At 36.3% G+C, this 18,197-nt stretch overlaps 1 protein-coding gene across 1 annotated transcript; it reads left to right on the forward strand.

The window, feature by feature from the left end:
* The first annotated feature begins 12,644 nt into the window (after positions 1-12,644).
* On the forward strand, positions 12,645-13,728 carry LOC131313983 (F-box protein CPR1-like). Its single transcript, XM_058342478.1, has 2 exons — positions 12,645-12,734; positions 12,801-13,728. Exons 1-2 carry the CDS (start codon positions 12,661-12,663, stop codon positions 13,726-13,728), a joined length of 1,002 nt encoding a protein of 333 aa, XP_058198461.1. The 5' UTR covers positions 12,645-12,660.
* Positions 13,729-18,197: the final 4,469 nt, after the last annotated feature.

Raw genomic sequence — 18,197 nt, forward strand, 5'->3', positions numbered from 1 at the left:
ACATTTAAACTTCTATTGATTATCACATAAATTGGAAAATAATGCTTACAACCACATTTCCGGGTAAGAATGGATCCCTGTGATTCAGGGAATTAATGCCGAAAATTAGGGTGGTTTTCAAACGTTTTTTTTTAACAGTAAGATCAAACGTTTACTACTTCAAACCTTTCATTTTTTTTTTTGACATAGGAAAAGTGCAAAACTAATTAACGCCCTATTTTTTTTTTTTGAACAGCAACACCCTATTCTTTTTCCCTTGATAGTTGTCAAAACAACATTTTTTTGCAAGATTAACAAATGGAGTAATTGTAAACCTTTTTTCTCATTTTTTTAAACTTCGTTTCATTAGAACATGTGTTGTTATTTACACTCTTTTAAACATTACCATATATGCATCGATGAAAATATTATGATGTTAACCAAACACATCGCAAACTGGAGTTTTGTGTTCCTTTTTTTTTGTCACTCATTTAATATTATGGGAGTCTATATATATTTTTAAAATGCTTTCTGTTGTTATTCTCCTGATAACTTTTGACTATTACTCTCTTTCAAATTTCAGATAACTTCTTGGGACTTAACTAATCATGGACAATCTAAGCGTCTATGGCCATGTGAGTTGACCCGTTTCATTTTATACCTTGGTCGTAATAATCAAATTAATTGTTTCCTATACATTCGGTGAATTCTTCATTTTCTTATGCAGCTCGACGGTAACTTGCAGAAAATGTAAGAACTATTTACTCAATTGCATTGCTTAATCTGATTTTATATATTTGATTCATATTTGCTTTGTTTTATTTTTCAGTACAAAGGTTACGTGTCTTCGAGAAAAAAATGTAATTGTGGTGATTCATAATGAGCAAGAAGTTAATCGTATTTTTATGCATGTGGTATGCCTACCAATGCCATTATTACTTTACTCCCTCTGTACTGTAAGAGGTCAACGAATTGATAAAAGAAATGTGGTGTCATACAATACATACCTTTCGAGAAAATATAATTCTCATATCAATGTGGAAGTTTGTCCTGGAATAAAATCTGTTAAGTATATTCACAAGTACATCTACAAAGGTCATGATCGTACCATGATGGTGTTGCGAGACGAATAAACAAGATATAGAATTAAGGTAACTATTATTAGTCATCATTTTACTTTTACAAGAAAAAATTCTTACTCATTAATTATTTTTTTAGGCTATTATTCATGTTCCTAATTGTACTTTTTGGATGAAGTACATATGCGTTGGTACAAAAACTCTTGAGAGGTAGATAGAGAGACAAATTTCAAGACAATAAGATCTATGTTGAACACCTTTTTTTTCCCCTACGTAATGTATCAGATTTGACTCTATATAAATTTTTAAATTTTTTATGCATGTTAAAATTGGATTCTATGAATGCAACATGGTATTGGTTTTGAGTTTTGTGGTTTGGATTAATATAGTTCAGTGTGTATCCTATCAATGCAATTAATTCGGTATATGTGATTAGAATTATCATTGGTAGTGATCTACACACGGGTAGAGGCTTAACAAATAAAACTTTTTGTTGCGGAGTGCTGCAGGCATAGGTAATTAACATATTAAAGTTTTGCAACAACAAAAATATACCGTATTTTACTTTGTTCCTACCCATTTTTTTCAACATGTCATCCCTTTGCTCATTGCTCGACCCGGAGCTTTAGTTGTCTTCAAAATGTGTTGCGCCGTGCCTTCAGGCACGGGTATTCACTAGTGTATCTATATATCTAACCACATGTATCCAAATTGTGGTTTAGAGAAGAGAAGTGAGAAAGAGGGTAGGAGGAGCTTTTTAACTTTTCATTTTTGACTTTTTTTCATTTTGGTCGACAAAAAGATCTACAGAGTACGTTCTGCACATGTCTTTCAAGTACTAATCGTGTTGCAAAATACATTTTGCACATATCATTCAAACACTCTATCAGATTCAAAATACATTCTGACCATAATTCAAAAGCTAAAAAATTGAAAAATTGAAAATGAAAAGCCAAAAGTAGGCTCCCAAGCTCCGCTCCAATTTTGCATATTTACTTTACGGGAATTGATTTTCACACTCTCCTTTTATCCAAATGTACTCTTTTTTGTTTTTTTTGTTTCGTAGTGATATAAAATTACATCATTATCCTTTTTATTTATGACAAAAAAAATGTATTACGGATAGTTTTGTAATTTTACATAAATGAAGACAAAAAATGAAATACACTTGAACAAAAGGGGAGTGAGAAAATCAATTTTAATTACTTATATAGGCCCTACGGCTTGAATGTGATAGTGGATATGCGGGGTGGGGTAATTAGTCAGTGGTTACAAGAACCGCCACGTGGTGCCCAACACTCTAATCTTATTATCCACCATATATTTTTGTTGTGTTCATACACAAAATATTAAGGCATAAATGTATGGTTGATAGTTGATACGGCTGTTGGGACACGTGTAACGGTGTTGGGTACATACATGTCGTGGGATCAATCTGGATCAGTCAGACAAATCATTCACGGATGTCTCTCTTGTCAATATCGTAATGAGCTAGGACCGCACTTCTAGTTATGCCTCCCCCAGTGGAATCCCCATGAAATTGTATGGAGTATATCGTAGGGACATTTGGATGCTAGTTATTGTCAACTTTTCTGGGCATAGCTAGCTGTTAATTTTGATCATAATTTACTTGAGAACACCAAACATATGGCATTTGAAGTCCTTCAAATTGAAAAGTCCGTTTCATTAAACATGGAATTTCGAGGTAATGGGCATAATCAAGACAAGCAAAATTATGCTTTGTCGTCCCAAATGCGAAGGGTTTCGGAGCGTGTTTGAGAATAACTCACAGCACGCTTTTTTATTGTGAGAAAAATTTGAAACCGACCTATAAGGTTTTAGGGTTCATTTGGCTTTAAAAGTGGAACAGTATTTTTTTTTTTTGTCTTTATTCAAAAAAAATTGCATTTGTTAATTTTGCGTCAAATTTTTGTGACTTATTGATTCGTCTCGAAGAGAAAAAATTATGAGTTTCGATCAAAATTTTTTACTTTTCCGATTCCTCTCGTCGAGACGAATCAATAAGTCACAAAAGTTTGATGCAAAACAAAAACATGCAATTTTTTTTTGAATAAGGACAAAAAAATAAGTCACTCAACTTTTTAATCTAAACCCACCCTTAATCTGGTTGTAATAATCGGTAATGCACAAAAAAATCATGTCAAGATAAGACCATTATTGTCAATTGACCTAGTAGTATTTATTTGCAATGAGCTATCTACTCAGAATCAAAAAAAAAATAAAAATATCTACTCACCCAGTTTCACTTTCTCAAATAAGTACTTAAAAAATAGGATAATTTAAATAGGGTCCTATTTTACATTGATACTTAAGTCCTAATCCTTGTAGGTTTGAAAACTTATGTTTTCATCCTGAAATTTAAATAATACCCATTTAGTTCTTAATAATTTTTTACATTTTAATAGAGCGTCCAAATTAAATAAGAGATATTGACTTTGTCATGTTTGTACAAAGTCTTATCTCTTAGTATTTAATTTCGTCCGCGCAACGGCTCTCTTAAAATCATCCGGAATCATGACAAAATTATGACAAATACAAAAATCATGACAAATACAGGAATCATGACAAAATCATTCGAGATGTAAAACTAACATAAAAGGTTAGTTTAAAATCCCAAAATTCTTTAATATATAGTTAAAGAAATTCGGAATGTAAAACTAATATAAAAATTTAGTTTGAGGTCCTACGATTCTTTACTATATAGGAAAAGAAATTCATGACGTAAAACTAACATAAAAAGTTAGTTTAAGGTCCTAAAATTCTTTATTATATAGGTGAAGAAATTCGGGATGTAAAACTAACACAAAAAGTTAGTGTAAGATCCTAATTTTTTTTACCTATATAATAAAGAATTTTAGAACCTTAAACTAACTTTCTAGATTAGTTTTTCATCCCAGATGATTTTGTCATGATTCCGGATGACTTTGTCATAATTTCTGTATTTGTCATGATTAAGGGTTTTTTAGATACTACGGAGTATTTAAATTTTAGAATGTCGACTTAAGTATTCAAATCTAGTAGGATGGACGCCTAAATAAATCTATGAAACAGGATGACATTTTTCAGGCTTAAAAATAATGGGCTTACGAAAATAATATTTTAATTTTTTTGCAGGGTTTGATAGATCTCATTGAAATCTATCAAACAAGATCCATATTGCATATATATTTTTTTATTTCAGTAAACCTACTATTTTTAAGTTTTAAAATTATAAATAAGTACTTCTTTTTTAAAGACCAAAAGCGGAACGGGTATTAGAATTTCCACTAAGGACTTTTAGAACTTTTAGGATTTTTTTGTTTTGTTGTTATTTGAATTTTTTTCGCGTTAATTAGTTTTGCACCTCACTTTTTTGGTTTTCCGATTCGTTTGACGAGACGAATTAGAAAAGTAAAAATAATACTTTTATCCAAATATTTTGAGAAATAACCACTTTTCAGAAGAAAAAAATTTACCTTTTTTTTTCTTTCTAAAAAATGGTTATTTTCCAAAGGAAAATAATTTTCACACTCCCTTTTTTGTTTTTACCTACATGAATTTACAATATTGTTTCTTGAATGTGTAGATAATTGTATTGAATAAAAGACAAGATAGTATATTCAAGTGAATAAAAAAAATGTGGATGGTTAAAAGAGAGTGAAAACCAATTCTCTTTCCCAAAATATTTGGGTAAAAGTTTTAAAAAAAATTTACTTTTCCGATTTGTTAATAATCCACAAAAATTTGACGCAAAACTAACAAACGAAAAAAAAAAATCAAATAAAGACGAAAAATGCTAACAATTAAGCGGAACTATGCTATGACCTACTCCCTACGCCTGACTACTCACAAGACATTGCCAGAATTGTTTTTCCTTTACTTTTCTTCTTTTTTTTATCCTTGTTGTCAGTTGTTGACATTAACCAGAGTTGTTTTCTTCCTTTTCTCATGCTCATGGTAATATGGGCATTCCTTTTGAGCTTTATTAACAACCCTATATATCAGGAATTGGAAGGGAAGACATTTTTCTGTGTATAGGCATAATTGGTCCCAGAGATTGAAGTCAGCGTGGATAGCACTTCGGTAGTTAAAAATTCTTAAGGATCATCACAACTGTTATCCCCATCCTTTGTACAACTTGATTTGTGAATGCGGGTGGCGGTGAGGTTGAGGTTTGATCCCCGAGATGCGAACAAATGTACGGATTGTTGGCTAAGGAAACTCTGATCATGTCAGTTGGGTTTAATTTCTTTTTCTGTTACACATGTTGCGTGGTTATTTCAATTACAAGAAGATTATGTAGAGATTAAATACCCCAGACTTATTGCATCTTTATTACCATGGGGCGCTATTCGTAGCTCCTTATTTTCTCCGCACAACGCACTTTCTTCCTATAACCCACCTTCAATATTTTAAAATATAGTTTTCTCCACACAACCCATTAAATTCACCCAATCTTCCCATTATATCCCTCCCCATTCAAAACACCAAATCTCCGTAACCACCAAAGCTAGGAACACTGCCCCCCCCCCCCCCCCCCCCCCCCCTCAACAATTCAAAATTGAAAATCAATACCCAAAACCCTAAAAATTTGAAAATTGAAACCCAAAAATATGGAAACCCAAAAATTCAAAACGAAACGTACTTGGGAGCCGATCGAGCACTGTGTTTTTTTTACCCAGAATTTCCAATTTTTTGAACTAGATTTTTAGCGTTTCATGTCTGAAAAAATGTAATTTTTTTGACATTTAAATACTATAATATTTAAATAATTTCGACAGTTAATTACCAAGACGGTGGCGTGTCGGAGTTCTTGATCTGGTGGTGGTGGCTATGGCGAGTTACGGCGATGGAGGAGGGGAGTTTGTTTTGAACGTAATATGGGGGAAAGGAGGAAGATGATGATGATGGGTTGTGTTTAAAAAGTTAGAAGGGCAATTAGGTCTTTTTACATTGGGAGTTTTGCTGCAATTAGTTGAAAAATTTTAACGAGTTATGCGGAGAAAATAAGAAGTTGCAAATAGTGGCCCTTTATTGCCCATAAAAAAAGAGAGTGAGCTCTGTGGAAATGATTTGCATGTAATAAAGTGGGCTGTCCATAACTCAATTATAAAATTAGGGGAAAATTTTCCCTAAAATTAGTATTGAGAAATTCCAATCATGGGCCCAAAAGTTGCCACAAGGCCCATAGAAAGAGGAAAAGGGATTTCTCCTTATCTAGTTATGCACAAGAATATAGGGGCCCGTTTGGATGGGGTGTAGGCTATAGCACCATGTTTGGACCATATATTCACCGCCCGTCGATAATCGATCGAAAGGTGACGATTATGGAGATGCAATCTATTTTATTATTATTTTTGGTATTTGTATTTTAATAACATGTGCAGGACACTTGACGTATCTCTATTTACTTGGAAGTTGAAAGGACACATGACATTGTCTTACACACTTGGCGGTTGAAAAGAACACTTGGCATACTCCCACACACTTTGATGTTAGTGAGAAGTTATTTGGACAAGTGGAAGCAAAGGAGAATGAGAAGTATTGAAGAAGTTGAGAAGTTATTTCTTGCGCATATTTGTTTTCCTATAAATAGCCTTTCTAGGCCTCATTGTAAGGACAACACACAAACAACGCCAATCAGGCCTTTATCTTTTCTTTCCTAGGAGTAGAGTTAACTTGTAATTGCTCACTCAATCATCTCGATTGATTGTTCTTCTACTTTGAGGGTTAATAAAGTCCATTTTGTTAATCTTCTTCCATACTTCATCCATTTCATTGTTTGTTTTCAAATACGTCCTGAAATACGGCAAGGAACCAAACTCCACTTTTCACACCCACATTCCAGCAAGCTTTACGATACGATTTCCCGTCGATCGGAAAGAAAACAAGAATTTTGGTAACACACCCCTCCATAGCTAATCCTCCCGGATAAGAGTTTGAAGAGATATTTTTGGCTTGCTTTGGATGCCATTTCTTCCCTCTCCGTGGCTTATCCTCCCAGACTATTTTTTCTCCTCTTATCCGGCTAAAGGGGCATAAATTATGGAGTAAGTCTACAGTTACCGATTGGGAAATCCCAATCGGAATCCCGACGCCCCGCCGGGCACTTTCCGGCCACCGGACAGCCGATCCGATCCGTTCAATAATTCTAAAAAAAAAATTCGAGTGGGCCTACGCGAGAATAAACGGAATCCGACGTGTGTAAGTGGCCGATCCAAGCACTCCATTTTTGTGTTTGGATCGGCCAAAAACGGAGTGTTTGGATCGGCCAAAAAAGGAGTGCTTGGATCGGCCACTTACACACGTCGGATGCCATTTATTCTCACGTAAGCCCACTCGGTTTTTTTTTATAGAATTATTGGACAGATCGGATCGGCCGTCCGGTGGCCGGAGCGTGCCCGGCGGGACGTCGGGATTCCGATCGGGATTTTCCGATCGATAACTGTAGACTTTCTGTAAATTATGGATGGATTTTGAGGTGAGGAAGAATAATCCGGCTCAACCCACCTTGTTTTGTGACGAGTTTGCCCCTCCTCATCCACCCTCTTCAATGTCTTCATCACACACAGTCACACATGCACACCAGATCGGAAAAAATGGAAGAGAGAGAGATGTACCGTGACGCCGCCGACGATCGTGAACCTCTGTTGAACCGCCGACGTCGTCTGGTTCTTCTTCTTCTTTTCTCGGCAGTTTCTTCTTTCTCTACTCTTGGTTGGACAGAAATTGGAAAGGAGAGTGGGTGTTGTTCGGTGGAGGTGGTGTGGTGTGGTGGGTTCGATCGAGGGTGGTGGAGGTGGTGGGATTTAGATTGGGGAGTGGTTTTGTTCCACTGATGAGACGACGTGAGGAAGACAGAGGTGAGATGGGTTCCAAATTGGGGTTTAATTCTTTCATGTGGGTGGAACACATTAACATAAGATGGGCCCTTGAATGGACGGTTGGAATCAAATTGCGGTTTAATTCTTTCTTGAAAATGTGAGCTTTGATCCAGTGTTTCACATACACTCAAAAAAACCTCTTAGGAAAGGTACAAATTTATTCCTCAAAAATTTAAAATATATATTGTCTCCGACATTAAACATTTTTTATAAATTTGAAATGTCATATTTAAAAAAAAAACATGGATAAAAAACACAATAAAAAATGATATTTTTATTTTTTAATATTATATTTAATTTTTTAGTAAAACTAATTATTATGGCTTAAATGTGAAAAATTAATTATATTTGTATTTATGTATATAATGTAATACATAATTAAGTTTGGGACTGAACAAGGGCAAATTCGTCTTTCAACGACTTTTTGCATTATCCCCCTTCCTTATCCTCCTATTTTATCCTCCATTCAAACCAAGTATTATTGAATCATCATTTTCTAATCCCTCATCCAAATCAACTACTTTTTAATCCCCCTCCAAAAAGGTTACATCAATATGGGCCAACCCTCTATAATTAATCTACCCTACTATCTTATCCCTCCTTCCAAAAATAATCCCTCAAAATTATATCCACATCCAAACGGGCCCTAGGAGTAATTGGAAGGGACCGAAAGGTCTAATGGAGTATATGTAAACTATACTTTGGCAGGTGAAAATATTACTTAATTACCAATCTTTTGACTTGGGATGAATGTAGCAAATTCTGAAACATTATCTTTTGCATTAGTATTATGAATTGTCGGTTGTAATCAAGTGGAATCATATTTAGAAACGATGTTGGTGGGACTACTATGGGTATTTATGTAGGGAGATGGAGACGTATTTGTGGAAGTTATATTATTTTTATGTGGATATATTATTTTTATGTTACAAAATCGAAGGTGTGACAGATTATTTTTGGAGACTTGAGATGGGCTCCACACAAAAATCTGTGCAAGATATGTGTGAAGATCTGTGTGGATAGCAGGACTCCTCATGAACGAAGATCATATAGTCTCATATGATACTATGTTATCGTATCGACCTAATTGTTTGCAAAGAGCTGTCTACTGATCACTAGGGGACCTAGGAACCTTTTAGTGAAAGTTGCTACAAGATTGTAGGGAGCATTGAGTGCTTGCTACTCATGGTGCTACTGTTACCCTAACATTTTTTGCCAAGTGTTGATAGGACCAAGGTTAATTACAAGGATGTTGCAGACGCTACTAGAATCGAGGAGCCAGTGCAACCTTGGGTATATCCGTGGATTGTGCATCTCCATCAGGCACACCAAATTTTTAGCCATTTAAGCAAGGAAAATTGCAATTTCTCTCATTTAGCTAGCCATTCAATATATGGGTACCCAGTAGCCTAAGCAAAACCAACGCCATTTGTAGTTTGTACCAAATCAATCTCTCTCCTCTCTCTTTTTCTCTCTGAAATCTGCAACAGCAGCAACACAAACCCAAGAACTTTCGATTACAAACCCAACAACTTCTAATTACAAACCCAAAACCACGGTTTCCGTCGACAACTTCAAACCCACAAATATAAAATTAATCCTCAAAAAAGTTACAAATCAAACCCACAAATCAAATCCAGTCAAAAAATATAAATTGAAACCCACAAATTCAAATCCAGCCACACACACACACACACACACACACACACACATATATATCGGGGCATTTCCGGGAACACCAAAAAAAAAACCTAAAAAAACACTCAAAACCTCAATCTCATAGTTTCCGATCGAATTTTTATAATCCGAACTGTTCAATGTGTACAGAATGTGATTATAAAGGTGCTCGCGAGAAATTAACAAAAAAAATGACCGAAAAAGACTTGATTTGAGCAGTTTTTATTTGAACTGTTCAATAAAAAACTGTTCGAAACTGTTCAGATCAAGTCATTTCTCGTCATTTTTTTGCTGATTTCTCGCGAGTAGTCTTAAAATCACGTTCTGATCACATTGAACAGCTCGGATCATCAAAATTTGATCGAAAACTATGAGGTATTTTTTTAGATGTTTTTTTGGGTGTCCCCAGAACCGCCCCGTATATACACACACACACAAATGTTCAAGTCCACTCCTCTTACGGTCCACACCGACCGAACCTCCCTTTTCCTGATCGATTTGCGATGATCCGAGCTGCTCAATGTGTTGAGAACGTGATTTTAAGGGTACCCGTGAGAAATCAGCAAAAAAATGATCGGAAATGGCTTGATCCGAGCAGTTCTTTACTGAACCGTTCAATAAAAAACTATTCAGATCAAGCTCTTTCCGATCATTTTTTTTGCTGATTTTTTGTAGATACCCTTAAAATCACGTTTTGATCACATTGAGCGGCTCAGATCATCGAAATTCGATGAAAAAATGGAAGGTCCGGACGGTCCGGACCGTAAGGCATCCGGATCTGAAACGACTATATATATATATATGGGAGCGGTTCAAGGGATACCCTAAAAAAATACCCCATAGTTTTCGATCAAATTTTTATGATCCGAGCCGCTCAATGTGATCAGAATGTGATTTTAAGAGTACTCGCGAGAAATTAGCAAAAAATATGACCGGAAAAGACTTGATCTGAGCTGTATTTAGCTTAGATTTAATGAACGGTTCAATTAAAACTGCTCAAAACAAGCACTTTCCGGTAATTTTTTTTGCCGATTTCTTGCGGGCACCCTTAAAATCACGTTTTGCATTGAGCGGCTCGGATCATAAAAATTCGATCGGGAACTATGAGATTGAGATTTTAGGTGTTTTTTTAGGTTTTTTTTTTGTGTCCATTGGACCGTCCAGATCCGAACCGTTTTCAATGTGTGTAAAATGTTATTTTAAGGGTGCCTCAAAGAAGTTAGCAAAAAAAAATGACCGAAAAATGCTTAATTTGAACAGTTTTTATTTGAACCGTTTAGTAAAAAACTGTTCGAAACTATTCGGATCAAGCCCTTCTGGTCATTTTTTTTGCTGATTTCTCGCGGGTATCCTTAAAATCACGTTCTGATCACATGGAGCGGCTTGGATCATTAAAATTTGATCGAGAATTATGAGGTATTTTTTTGGATGTCCTCGGAACTGCCCCGACATATACACACACACACCATTAAAAATTCTAAGAACCTACCGGAAAACTCGTCGGGGAGTGGAAGCAAACTAAGTTGAACTCAAAGCAAAGCAAGAGATGAGTCAGAATCCGATCCACGGGTGACGGCGGTTGACAACGGATGACGGCGGGCGAGGCACTGTAGCGTAGGTTTTGATTCCGGAATCCACCGTCGTCGATTATGTTTATGCCGTTGTCGAGGCCAAGGCTGTGTCGAGGGTGAGAGAGAGAGAGGGGGGGGAGAAGCGAGGATGGAAATTATCGCCACAACAGGCGAGGCGTTTTGGAGGTGGGTTAACTAGCGAGGCCAGAGTGAGACTGTTGGGTGTGGGTTCCAGAGCTTTTCGTTGCTATTTTGCCAAAATTCTCCGACAGCTGAGGCTGTTGGAGATGCTCTTGGCCCCATTCCAGAACTCCAATAAACTGCTTATTTTTTAAGAAGACAATTTTAAACTCAAAAATCATGTATTTAAGCAAATAATTTTCTAGCAATATGAATCTTATTTGATAGATTTCATTGAGATCTTTTAAACGGTGCAAAAAAAGTTTAAAAAATTATTTTTCATTTATATTATTTTTGAGTTTAAAAATGTGAAATAAGCTGCTTATTTTTTAAGAAGGTTTCTTGAACGGGGCCTAAGGTCTCGTTCAAGTTTACCTTCTTTTTTTAAAAGTTTTTTTTTTCAATTTTCAAACTCAAATAATGAAAATGAAAAATAACTTTTTGATTTTTTTACACCGTATAAAAGATCATCTATCAAAAAAGATCCATATTAATAAAAAAATTATTTGCGTAAACACATTATTTTTTAACTTAAAATTACCTTCTTTTTCAAAAAATACTTTTTTGAGAATCCGGAGCATCCCTTGCTCTTTTGTAACTTTTTGTAACTTCATTTTGTAAACCTGTTCTTTAGTGTTTAAAATTTGAGAAACTTATTTTTCAATAAATTTAAAGGTTGAAATGAAATTCTAAATTCATACTTAAAATTTATATTTAGTAAAATTTATTCAAATTATTCTGCATTTTTGTTAAATCATTTTAATAACATTTTTGAAAATTGGGTTGTTACACTAATATCTTACCGTTGTCCATGTAGTTCCCACAAGCAGTCTTATGTATAATCGCGCTAGAGAATGTAAGCATGACAAATATAACCGTCGCAAAGTTGATTGTTGAGATATAGCTGTACGAAAATATGATTGTTGAAATATAGCCCTTGCAAATACGACCGTTAGAATAAACTTGTTATAAAATATAGCAATTAAAATTTAGAAAAAATGACTTTGAAATTGAGAAGTAAAAGTATAGAGAAAGATCTGATAATTAAAAAAAAAAGTATAAAGAAAGATTAATTATGCCTCGTATGGATGCTAATTTAAAAAAAAAAATTCTAACTCAATAAATACTCATTAGCCTTCAATCATTATCCTAATCTCCCTTTAATATTATCATAATTTCTCAATCCACTCGTTATCCTGTGGACAAAATCTGATATGCCGAAAATCCTTTCCAGAGAGAGAGAGAGAGAGAGAGCCGGGGTGGGCGGGGGGAGGGAGAGAGAGCGAGGAAATGCCGGATTTGGTGATAGAGGTGATAATCGACATACTGTTGCGGCTTCCCGTGAAGCCACTTTTACGTTTCAGGTGCGTTTCCAAACAGTTTTGTGCTCTTATAGAGCGGCTTCCCGTGAAGCCACTTTTACGTTTCAGGTGCGTTTCCAAACAGTTTTGTGCTCTTATAGACAGTCAAGATTTCATCAGATTGCATCTGAAGCTTTCGATCGAAACCAAAAACAATCTCGGCCTCATACTCAGGAATTCTAGCTTTTTTTCCGTCGACTTCGATTCACTGGATACTGCCGTAGAACTTGACCACCCTTTCCAGTCTACCGGTCGTCATCGCACTGAAATTTTTGGTTCTTGTCATGGTTTAATTTGTCTGTCTTATTGTCTGTCTAATGATCGAGAGGATCTTGCTATTTACCCATCGACCCGAAGGTTCCAAAAGTTCTCATTTAGAAATGTTGGTTTTAATTTCATGGGCTGTTCGGCGTATTTCGCTACTTCTGGTTTTGGGTATGATTCGGTTACTGATGATTATAAGGTAGTGAGGTCTCTTGAGTTTCTTTCTCCTCGTAAGATTGGCTCCTTAGTTAAGGTCTACAATATGAAGTCTAATTCATGGCGAGAGGTTAAAGGTTTCCCTTATTCTCATCGTAAGGAGCGACGTTGTGGTGTGTTTGTTGGTGATGCTTTACATTGGGTTGTGAGTCTAAACCCCTCAGATACTGCTAATGCCAATCTTGAAGCTGCATTTGATCTTACAGCTGAGGACTATCTATTAGCGTCGGAACATGCTAATCTTGTTGCTGCATTTGATCTTACAGCTGAGGACTATCAATTAGTGCTGCAACCTGAATTTTCTGACAAGAATTTTCACATTAATATAGTGGAGTTGGGAGAGTGTCTATGCATACTTTGCAATTATAGAGAAGTTCGAGTTGATGTGTGGGTGATGAAAGATTACGGATACAAGGAATCGTGGAGCAAACAATTTTGTGTAGTTCAACCAGAAGTGATTCGGTCATTGGAATTTTTGATTCCTTTAGGTGAGTGGCTGGGAAGTCCTATTGGTTAAAGACAATAAAAAGCGTTTTTGGTATGATCTCAAACACGAACAAATTAGGAAGATCAAGACTCGTGGTTTACATTATAAATTTGAGTCCTTTCTCTGTGTGGAAAGCCTTGTTCCATTTAATGGAGGTGGTGAAACTTATGCGAGGAATGCGGAATAGGAAAGGAGGAAGACGAAGAATACGCAAAAAACGATGGGTACAAGATGTTACAATTCATTGTTCTTTTCAAATGATGTAGTCAATGTTGCCATATTCATGGCGGTCTATGACATCTGAAATTCTCTTTATTTCTATTTGATTGGACTGCTATTGTGTCGTCAATCTAGAGAATTAGTACTTTGCTTCATGTTTCCTGAGATACCTTGACATTATTTCATAAGATATACTTCAACTAATAAGCATAAATGAATGAAGTGAGAGATATTTTACTGTCCAATATATCGTATATGAGCCTTGTGTTTAAATATGTTGTCAATCGATACATGTTATCAAGAAAAACTTTTAGTTGGCATGGGAATTATGCTAGCTCATTAAGGTGGTTTATCCCATATGCACCCCATATCTTTTCCTTCTTCCTGTAGTTTGTTCTATGAATGCAATTTAGGAATTGTAGCATAGATAACGACACTCCTATTCACCGTTAGGTTACTAGGTTAGCATAGATAACGACACTCCTATTCACTGTTAGGTTATCCAATGTATAAATGTGTGCGCCTGTAGGTTTTATCCGTAGACCTTGCTAGACGACACTAAGAAGTTTTGATTACCCTGAGAGTATCAGGATTATGACTCAAGTGTTTGGCTTTCTTATGGCTTGCACTGTATATGAGAGAGAGAGAGAGAGAGAGAGAGAGAGAGAGAGAGAGAGAGAGAGAGAGAGAGAGAGAGAGAGAGAGAGAGAGAGAGTCTTTTATAAAGTGGTTGTCTGCGTAGGATACTGAAATATTTGTTATTTGCCTCAAATTTTCTTTTGTTTGTTTTAGAAATGATTTCCTGTCTATGGGGTTCAATTGGTGCTTTAGGCAAGTGAAGGGAACTAGAAATGAAGCAAGAAGTTATTGTGTCAAGTAAAGTATCTGTTTATTGCACCGTACGCTGCTATTGGTTAAGCCATCTTTTCTATATTTCGCGTGGCTTTCTTCCTGCTTTCTGTTTTGTTTTTTTTTCAATTCGTTGCTTTTGTTCTTTCTTTTCCCAATTGGTAAGAGGGGCTTGGCCATATTGGTTCAATTATATCACAAGCTATTGCTGTCTGATTTTCCTAGTTGCAGCTATACAAATAGAAACTAGTTACGTTATGGGTTATTTAACGAGACACTCCTCCAAGTATACCCGTTTTTTATAGTCACCCCCTTCTACGAATTTTCGCTACGGCGAGACCCCCTCATTAAAGTTTATTTTTCCCCTAAACCCCTTCTGTCAACCTTTCGTCTAGAACTGTTAATTTTTTCACTCAGTTTTTTTAAAAATTGGTGCAATCGTCCAATATTGCCCCCTAATGATTTGCTTATTCCTGAAACCATTTCTGCATCACCCAAACCAAACCCATTTCTACCGACCGCCACCACGCACCACCTCCCACTGCCACCACCAACTGCTGACCACCACCACCACACACCACCAACAGCCAACCACTGGAGCACAACTGACCGCCATACACCTCCACCCACCAACTCCTATTTGGGGATGATGCGAACATCACAGAGAGAGAGAGAGAGAGAGAGAGAGAGAGAGAGGGTCTCATTTTTTGTGGTTTCAGATTTGAAAATCAAAGTCGACAGATGTTCGATTGAAGCGATTTCAATGTTTGTTCGAAGTCGACGAGTTTTGACAAAGCAATCTCATAATTGTTCGAAGCAATTTCACGGCTTTGACAGGACGACGAACTGGACGATAGTCGTAGATGAATTCAAACTGAACTGAATTTGTTTGTTGAAATATGAGAAGTCGAGAGGAGAGAGAGAGAGAGTGGGAGTGGTGACTGGCTCCGGCATTAATTTTGTCTCTTTGATCGACGATTTTATCTCCGGTTGGAGCTGCGGTTGTTGGAGCCATAGATCTCGCCGGCCATGGTTGGCAGTTGGTGGGGGCGGTGGGTGCTGCGTGGTGAGGTGGAGGAGATATGGGTTTGGTTTGGGGGAAATTTCAGCCAAAAGGAGAGGGGAGAGAGTGTGGGAATGGTGCATGGTGACTGGTGAGGCAGAAATGGGTGAGGACAAAATGGTCTTGCCACTCATTCCATAAACAGAGTCAGGGCTGAGAAAAGTAAACTTTAATGAAGAGGTCTCGCCGTATTGGAAATTCGTGGAGGGGATGACCGTGAAAAACGGGCAGGAGGGGTGTCTAGGTAAATAACCCTTAAGTTATCTACATTGAAGATAGAGTGGTGGGACAACATTGATTCTTATTGAACTGCTTTCTTTCTTAGTACTAGCCTTATGTGTATCCTATCCTATGCCATTCCATTCCATTCAGTTACATATGACATCACTAAATGTTATGCATATCAGGTTTTATATTGGAGCAATGGAGTGATGGTGTGAGTCTATAACTGGGCAGGTGACAGAGCACTGAGGACAGAGATTCAGGGGAAAGAAAGTAGACTAATGAATGGTAGTCCCAAAGATCACATATTTCTATTTTATATACTGTAGTATATTTGTATTTTCATGTAGGAGATATCTGTATTGGAAGTGCAGTGAGATCCCTTTCTAGTTTAGTGAAAGAAAGCGATGTAGCTATAAATTCTCCTCTCTATTTTGCTTTGGAAGAAATATACAGTACTAGTCATCGTTTGTGGTTAACAGAGGCTTTCTTGTTTAATTAAAGGTACGGGTGCTATTTATTTACAGTATTTCTTTTTCTAATCGTTTCTACTCCAGTTTTTATGATTGCATAGTTGTTGTTTTGTATATAAAGGGTGAGTTTACTTACTGGGGGCTGTCGTCAAAGAGTACAGTAGTATATCTACCTTCATTGATTTTCATGCAACTATTGCTGGATTCTCCTTTAGTTTGCCAAGTTACATGAACTGCTGGGGAATGCTCATCGTGGAGTACTGATGACAACGACGAACAAAAACTTCTCATGACCTTAATTTAGGACGCCAGGGTTTTAGCATCATAAGTGGTTTGTGTGGCTCGGCTCCGGTCAACGACTTGTTGGCTGTGTACTGGTACACACCAGTAGTCTCGAAATTTGATTTTCAGAACTTTTCGATGTCTATGCATACTCTGGCATTACTCCATTACCAAGTAGCTAGGCCGAGTTGATGCGAGGGAGGATGGAATATGGAGTGAAAGATTCAGGGAGAAAACGTGTTCCATTACTCAACTTGATTTTGTAACACAATTAATAGCTTATCAGGAGGGGAGTGGTAGTACGTAGTAATTTACATTCAATCCAAGGGATAAGCTCATCTTATTATATCATTGGGCCACCATTATCACCCCGGCCAACTTTTTGGTGGGATTTGTATTGGTTATTATAGAGTGGACAGTCCGTAATTCTATAAGAGCACTTCCCAACCTTACTCAAATTTATACCCAAATTTGAAATTTAAGAGCATGTACACCAATGATAGCAAAACTATCCAGTGAAAAAGGCACAATTTCTATTATACCTGTCCAATTTTTGCTCTCAACCTCCACCAGGCTCTCTATCACTTTCTCTCTATACATTAAAATATCAGAAAACCAGGAGTGAAAAAGAAGAGAAACTAGGAGAGAAAAGAAAAGTGTTGATGGAAAACAATGTAAAAAGGCTTACCTAGTGAGCAGTTGCTCGGGGAAAATACTGAAGCACTGAGGAGGCTATATAGACTTTAGCTAACCTTTTACCTAGGGTCCGGCTAAATACAATTGCGAATTTACTACATGTAGTCAATTCATAAAAGGGAATCCCTACCCTTTTATGAATTGACTACATGTAATAAATTCGCAGTTGTATTTAGCCGGGCCCTTTACCTATTCTGGTGCAGCTGAGTTTTTGAGTTTTTCCTCTTGAAAATAGCTAAAAATGACTTTTAACTAACCTGATGTACATACTCTAAGTAAAAACCTTCAAAATCCAACTCCAATTCATGAAATTTTTTTTCCATGAATTTATACCACATTTAGTTTTACCTTCTTTTTTTAAACGTAAATCAAGGAGACCTAATTGTTACCAGACCTAAGCGCTACAATACACACTCTCTTATTTGGATGTGTATCATATACACCCTCATTGAAACACACTAAAATGTTATGATTCCCAAAATGTTATAAATCTATTGCTAAAAAGTTACGAATCATATTGATGAAAAGTTACGATACGAAATAAAATGTTATGAATAACTAGTCCTACAAGTAATTTTTTATGAGGTGATATAATATGAACCACATAATATGTGCATATGGTACACAACTTAAAGAGGGGTGTATTGAAGACTTTCCTATGAATTTTTTCTTAACTCATGAGTCATTTGTGTTCA

The sequence above is a fragment of the Rhododendron vialii genome, chromosome 13a (genome assembly GCF_030253575.1).
Source record: "Rhododendron vialii isolate Sample 1 chromosome 13a, ASM3025357v1".
NCBI classification, from domain to species: domain Eukaryota; kingdom Viridiplantae; phylum Streptophyta; class Magnoliopsida; order Ericales; family Ericaceae; genus Rhododendron; species Rhododendron vialii.

Excerpts from the sequence above, each read along its gene's own strand:
- LOC131313983 (XM_058342478.1), top strand. The coding sequence starts at position 12,661 with ATGCCGGATTTGGTGATAGAGGTGATAATCGACATACTGTTGCGGCTT. Across the intron at positions 12,735-12,800 it reads AAGCCACTTTTACGTTTCAG|GTGCGTTTCCAAACAGTTTT; the intron begins GTGCGTTTCCAA and ends TTTACGTTTCAG.